The sequence below is a fragment of the Dipodomys spectabilis genome, unplaced genomic scaffold, assembly GCF_019054845.1.
Source record: "Dipodomys spectabilis isolate Male_0828 unplaced genomic scaffold, ASM1905484v1 ptg000053l, whole genome shotgun sequence".
Taxonomy (NCBI): Eukaryota; Metazoa; Chordata; class Mammalia; order Rodentia; family Heteromyidae; genus Dipodomys; species Dipodomys spectabilis.
This window is the reverse complement of record NW_024870730.1, coordinates 3,242,941-3,250,417: the sequence shown is the minus strand read 5'-3', so window position 1 is coordinate 3,250,417 and position 7,477 is coordinate 3,242,941. Positions and strand designations below refer to the sequence as shown.

General features: G+C 38.1%; 1 protein-coding gene across 2 annotated transcripts in view; it reads right to left on the bottom strand.

The window, feature by feature from the left end:
- Window positions 1-2,803: 2,803 nt before the first annotated feature.
- Window positions 2,804-7,477, bottom strand: part of Ascc3 (activating signal cointegrator 1 complex subunit 3) — a 234,598-nt gene continuing 229,924 nt past the window's right edge. For both annotated transcript variants that reach the window (XM_042679521.1, XM_042679520.1), the window contains exons 40-42: window positions 6,607-6,816; window positions 3,802-3,977; window positions 2,804-3,626 (exon numbers count right to left, since the gene is read on the bottom strand). In XM_042679521.1, the coding sequence (XP_042535455.1) occupies window positions 3,479-3,626; window positions 3,802-3,977; window positions 6,607-6,816 (534 nt within the window). In that variant the 3' untranslated portion in view covers window positions 2,804-3,478. The remainder of the gene's footprint in view (window positions 3,627-3,801; window positions 3,978-6,606; window positions 6,817-7,477) is intronic.

The following is a 7,477-nucleotide window of genomic DNA, read 5'->3' as shown; positions in this document are numbered from 1 at the left end:
GGTTAGATGTATGTTCCAAGGGAAGAATGTTCATCCAAGGGGAGTGAGACAGGCCCTACTGTAAGTCCACAAGAAGCTGGGGACCCTTGTGGCTGGTGTGGACTGGACAAAAGCAACAAAAGGAAGCAATGTGTGTCGAAGCGAGGTTGTGAGTGGAAGTGAGAGAAGACTATCTAGGACCTTGTAGGCACTGTGGTTTTGGTTTTTATTTGGCTAGAAAGGAATTGGTAGTTTTTGGGTAGATCAGTCTCTCTATCCTACCCAGGTTTCAGGAGATGACTGGTGTAAAGGCAGGGAAGTGAGAAGCAGCACAGGGAGGTGGGTCGGGAGGCAGTGTGGAGGGGGCAATGTGGACTGGCTGGACATGGATAGAATTTGAAGGCAAAACTGAGAGGGTGTGCGCTGTGTTTGAATGAGTCCACCAGGTGCCGATGGCTCACACCTGTAAACCTAGCTACTCAGGCTGAGATCTCAGGAGCAGGACTAGAAACCAGCTTGGGTAGACAAATCCAAGAGACACTTATCTCCAATTGACCAGAAGAAAGCCACAAATAGAGATATGGATCATTAGTAGGGTCAGAGAGTCAAGCAAAAAAGCAAAAGGTTCAAGCTCTTGTACTCGCACGTGAATGACTTTTAAGTGTTTGGGCATGAGCAGCTGAGTGGTACATATGCTTGGGAAGTGGTGTGTGGTTTTTTTTTTTTTTTTCTTGGAAAATACCGCACAGAGGGGTTACAATTACATGGGCAAGGTAATGAGTACATTTCTTATCAAGCATTGTTGCCTCCTCCTTTGCTTCCCCTTCTCATCCCTTCCCATCTCCCCACCTTCCCACTCCCTCCCCCAAAGTTTGTAAAGTTTGTTTTTCGACATAATGTCTTATACATCTCATGGTATCCCTTATTTGCAATAACTAGTATATGCTTGAGACAAGCAGAAATGGTCAGATAAGTTGATGTTAGGCGAAATGAACCCCAAGATAAGGACTCAAATGTTTTTTTTTTCTTTCTTGCAATTGTTTTTTTACATATTTATAAGATGATTTCTTTATTGCTTTGTATGTCCCTCCCCCACAGTATAACCCCTGTTTTCACTGTATTTGATCTTGGTATAATTTGTGGAGGGGAAGGGAAAAAACAAATTGTTTAAATAGGGATACAGGTAGACCCATTGCAACAATGTGGTGTGTGGTTTTCTATGGGTCCTTGTAAGAAGGTTAATTTTGTACATACATTTTTTGGTATCATTTATGTGTGTAAAGAAACATGGTATTTGGAGACTGAATACTTAATGTCACTGTATCCTCCTCCCTTCAAAGCTGTTAGTGGAATTTGTAAGCAAACAGGTGTGTTTTCCTTTAAGTGTGAAAACTTGTTAGGGCTGAATGATCACCACATTGAAAATTTCTTGTGTTCTATATATGGGGGCTTATGGGATGTGGCGTTTGTTTCAGACAGTTGAATTCCAGTTGGTTGTAAATAGAAGAAGAAGACCTATTTGCAAGAGGAATGAAATTTACTTTCCCTTGGGGAGAAAATGAAGGTGGGAGATGGGTGAAAAGTTCTAGTTGTTAGTGGGGGTGATGAGGCAGATTTATATATACATATATATGCAGGAGTAGAGGTTATAGGAAAGGGAAACTGAGGCAAATTCTCACCAATCAGTAAGAACTATAAACTTTGTCTTCCATCAGTGACGCTCTAATAAGCCCTTTGCTTCTCTTTCTCGTCCTTTGGCCATATTATCTCTATATACTAGATGGTTTTCTTTCTTTCTTTTTTGTGGTTTCAACTCAGGGACTCTTGACTAGCTAGGCTCCAAGCCCTTTTCACCTTAATTATTTTTTGGATAGTGTCTTGTGCTTCAGCTTGGGGCTAGTCTCAGATTGCTACCTCTTGCATAGCTGTGATTGCAGGTATATCTCACCACATGGAGCTTATTTGTTGCAATACTGTCTCCCTTTTTTCCATGGGCAGTCCTTGAACCACAGATTCTGCTGATCTTCAGCTCCTGAGCAGCTGGGATGACATATGTGAGACACTACATCTGGTCTAAATTTTCTAAAGAAAGCTCTCACAAAATTAAGGGCTGACCTCTGGTGATTTGGCCAGAGATTTCATTGTGTATACGTAAGATTTGTAGTTCTTATACTCTAATTCAAGGGTACCTCACAGAATTTTATTCTTGTCTATTGATGCTCTTCTTGTTTTTGAAGAAGGTACCAACTGTTCAACTGGGTTAGTCTTCTAATATTGTGAATGCAATGCTCTATTTAAGCTTTTCTTCCAAATTCACTCCCAAACTCTGCCTAATTGGGTATTTTTGCTTTGGGTTAGTTTTTTTTTTTTTTTTTTGAGTTCCCTATATATTCTTGGATGAAGAATTTATAAATATTTTCTTCCACTCTGTAGGTTGACTATTTCTTTTGTTAACATAATTGCATTTGTCCTATTTTTCTTTTGTTGCCTGGGTTTTTGTTATTGCTCAAAAAAAAAAAAATCCATGTCCAGGCAAATGTTATGAAGTGTTTTTTCCTAGTAGTTTTTATAGTTTTTTTGCTTTACATTTAAGTCTTTATTTCATTTTGAACTTATTTTTTTCATGTAAAACATGTTTGAACATAGCTAGTTTCTTTATGACAGTGAAAATCTAGCTGTGGAGTTGAGCAAAAAGACAAAAATATTTTGAAATATGATCTCTACTACTACATGAGCTTGACTGTACTTCTCTTCATGAATGTTTTGCAAGAACAGAACTGAACTCATCAATGTAATAGCAGGGAAAAAATAAACAATATAATGGAAACAGGAGAAAAATTTGAGCCAGCTTATTGAAGTGTCACTCTATATATTTTATTTCCACCAGTTATAGTCTCCATCCTTTCTAAGACCAATATATTGTCTTCTTTTACAATCATCATTGGACTTTGTAATATAATTTTATATCATATATTATGAACATTTGTGACCATAAGAAATTTCTTGAAACTACTTCTACTTGTGATCAAATTGAAGTATACATTTTGCTAGTAAGATCCATTTGGTATCACCTTATAGATTTATATAGTTGGTGCTGCAGAGTGAAAATCCTAACACTGTCATACCTCATTGTAATTTTTCTTTAAAAAAAGGGAGAAGCAAATATCCATGTAAACAGTATATTGTGAGATGTGAAATTTGATTGGTAACTCCTAAGTATCAACTCAAATATACAAAAGTTAAAAGACTATCCCACACACTCATGTTATATATCAAGAAACCTACGGAGACAATGTGGTGAAAGGCAACATTTGCTGGAAGGCCACTGTGGCTAACTCTAAGTTGCTGGAGTTAATACTGCAGCCACTGTCAATTTCCTGGATGTCTTGAGGTTAGAAGTTGATTCTGTCTTGGTAAACATCAAGTAATTCAACTCTCTCTAGATGACTGAACAGCTAGATTCTTAGCTGCTTCTTTCAAATGGCTTCTTTGGGTCAGGTTAATTCATTGCCAGGTCAGTGAAGGCTTCTGAGACCTCTGTGTCGACCTCTGTGGAAATGCTTGGTTGTGTGACATTGAGATAAATGTCATACTGTTGGTCCAGGCCAATATAGCAGTCACTCATGAGATACAGAGTGAAGATATACCTAAAATGTAAAAAAAGAGCACATGTAAAACTCTCCTGCCTTTTTTTTTTTTTTTAAATGGTAGTGTTGGTATTTAAACTTAAAGGCCTTGTGCTTGCTAGGCAGGTGCTTTCCGTCTTGAATTGTGCCCCCCACCCCTTTTTGCTTTATAAGTTTTATGTGAGAATCTGCTTACCTTCCAGGTATTTCAGGGGTATAAAAAGAAATGGAAATATCCTGGTGACTTCGAACATATCCTATTCGCTTTAAAGCAATAAGTTCTCTCTTATCCACTTCTCCTAGTATCAAAAACCATCCTTCATCTTTTGATTTGGGAAATCGAGGGGCAACTGCGTAGCTCTCCTGCTTTCCCTATAAACCAGAAAAAAAGATAATATATTTATAATGTTGATACTTTCTACACCCCTTAATTATAGTTAAAAGGCTTTGTTGTTTTTATTTAAAGTCCATAAATCTACACAATTTAGGCATATCTAAATGGGATGATTTGAAGTTGTTTTTGTGTAGAGGTACCAGGGTTTGAACTCAGGGCTTCATGATTACTAGGCACACATTCTACTGTTGAGCCATGACATTAGTCTTATTTTGCTCTGGCTATTTTTGAGATAGCATGCCTGGGTTGTAATCTGCCAATTTACCACCTCACAAAGCTAGGTTAACAGGTGTATATTAATGTGTATAATTTTTCCCCCCTTGGCTTGCCTTGAACTGTGATCCACTGTATCTCAGATTCCCAAGTAGCTTGCATTACAGGTGTGAATCACTGGTCCCTGGCTATGATTTAAATCTTTCTTTCTGGTTAGGTGTCTTGGATATGACATTACCGATCTTTCTTTATAGATTTTCATAGTATATATAAATGCTTCTTTGTGGCTACACCTACTAGAATATCTGGCTCAGAATAGAAAGCCATTATTATTATTATTATTATTATTATTTTGGTCAGTTATAGGGCTTGAACTTAGGGCCTGTGTGCTGTCCATGAGCTCAAGGATAGTGCTCTACCACTTTGAACCACAGCTCGACCTCCATTTCTTGATTGGTTAATTGGACATAAATGTCTCACAGGGACCTTTCCTGCTCAGGCTGGCTTCAAACCTTCTGAGTAACTAGGATTACAGATCCAAGCCACTAGTACCTGCCTGGCAGAAGCTCCAATTCTTGCTATCAATTAATAAATTATCAAGCCATTCCTACAATTAACATTCTACCTTTGGATGATGACTGGGATAAAATCATATTAACCAAATCTTCCTAAGTTTTATTTACAAATAACTGTTTATAAGTTCCTAATGCTTAGGAAAACAAACAGACAAAAGGCAATCAAAATTATGCTTTGGACCAAGTTAATGAGCACTGTTATCATATAAATAATAGATCCCCTGGCTCCTGAATAAAGCCCACATAAAGAAATATAGATTCTAATATGGCATCTAAGATATCTTACAAGTTCAAGCTTAGACAGGAACATAATGATGATACTTTAAGTAATTATTTTGGATAAATTTTTACAAAAGCAAGATCATTATAGTGATTCTTTAAGACAATGGCTTTGTGGCATATGATACATTAATAATGACATGGTTCTTAATCAGATTTCACTTGGTTTCCTAGGGGAGAGATGTCCACTTATAGCATTTTAAAAGAGGGTCAAAGAGTAGTGTATTTTTATAGCAGTCAGAAATAAAATCCACATGTTTTCTAGCATGATTAATAGAACAACAAGGTAAAAAAAGTTTTCCCGCCGGGCGCTGGTGGCTCACGCCTGTAATCCTAGCTACTCAGGAGGCTGAGACCTGAGGATCGTGGTTCAAAGCCAGCCCGGGCAGGAGAGACCGTGAGACTCCTATCTCCAATAAACCATCAGAAAACCGGAAGTGGCGCTGTAGCTCAAGTGGTAGAGCGCTCGCCTTGAGCTGAAGAGCTGAGGGACAGTGCCCAGGCCCAGAGTTCAAGCCCCACGACCGACAAAAAAAAAAAAGTTTTCCCCCCAGTTTTATCATTACGGTCATTACTATTATTTGTTTATGGACATAATAAATCATATAAAGATGCTCACATCAAAGCCTCTGAACTGCCAGAGGCCAATCAGTTCATAGGTACACTGACTTATTTTTATAAATGGAATGAAATAGAACTTGCAAGCTTGTTCTAAAGTGACAACAAAATACCATTCAATTACTGACCCATTCATGGGTGAAAACAGGGGTACTAACAACAAACTACGACCTTACCCAAGGGCTTACTCCAGCCACTAGAAAACTCTGAATTTGCTGGGCTGAAAAGAAGAGTCTTCTTCTTTCATAATTATGGCACTAAAACCAATCTGCCCACTTGATGCTACTATCTTAAAGGAATAAATAATTTTGATGTCAGAAGTACCGAGAAAAGTAATTTAAAATAACACTATTGTGTATTTTTGGTCTGTATGAAATTGACAAAGCTTGCTCATATGCATTATAATGAAGAAAAGAAGGCAGATGTGGCAACTGAGGCTCAGAAAAGCTTAGCTTCTTAATCAAATGCACAGAGCTAAGCTGGGAAGCTTCAATCTCATTTCCTCTAGTCCACTGTGATTCCTATATTCCCAAGTATCTAAAGGAGGGCTTCTCCAAGCTTAACTTCCTTAAAAATCATGCAGGGCACTGCGATCCCTCAGATCTTGAGTCTCAGGTTCAGTCAATTTGGAGTGTTATCAAAGAATTTGCCTTCTAAAAGGCATCTCAGGAAATTCTGCTGAACCATACTTTGAGACCGTACTCTAGGTGATGCATTATTATGTAAGGTTCATATTCTGGGACCCAAAATAGCACATGAGGAGAACTGACTACTTTCAAAAGATTGATTCTTGCTGGTTAAGGCCAGTTGAGAAAGCAGGATTCATGAATGACACGGCACATTAATAATATAAAAGCTATGTGTGGTGGTGCATGTTGGCATTTGGTGTGAAATATCTGAGAATGAAAACAAAATACTATACCTTGTGGAACCCTAAGTGGGCTCTCTGTAAGCTGACTTGAAGCACATACTCCTGGTCAGCGTGCAATCTGATCCATTTGTTGTCATCTCGTTTGTCTGCAGTCAGAGTGGAGACAGAGAGTTCATGCTGCCCTTCAGCTAAGTCATCCCATGAGCCTTTCACACTTATGCCAACATTTATCACTGGCAGGCGAGACAAGAAATTCCATGCCTGAAAAAAAAAAGCTAGTGTCAGATGCAGAGATCCAAGAAATGTGTGCTGTTAGGAAAAAAAATCAACTTTTTAATTTTGAGATTCTGGATTAATGGCTGATACTATGTAACTATTTACTCAATTTTACCCCCATGGTGTATTTTTCCAACATAAGATTACAGGACTACAACCAGGATATTGACACTCAGGTAATTTACTCACTTAAGATTTTCCTAGTTTTTCTTGTGTGTGTGTGTGTGTGTGTGTGTGTGTGTGTGTGTGTGTGTGTGTGTGTGTGTGTGTGTGTGTGTGTGTGTGTGTGTGTGTGTGTGTGTGTGTGTGTGTGTGTAAGAAATAGCTGGCTATTAATTGTTGGCTAGTAATGACTTTTTAGGAAAATTTGAAAATGAATTATCATTTTAATTTATATCTTTTATTTCATACACTTCCTGATGCTGAGTAGCTGTTGACTATAATAAGAGAAATGAAATTAAAAATGTTTAATATTGAATTGTTTTAGAGACATATCTACTCTACTGTTCATGACTTTTTTTTTGGTTGGTTGTGGGGCTTGAATTCAGGGTCTGAGCACTGTCCCTGAGCAATTTTGCTCAAGGCTAGAGCTCTACCACTTGAGCCACAGCACCTCTTCCAGCTTTTGAGTGGTTAATTGGAGATA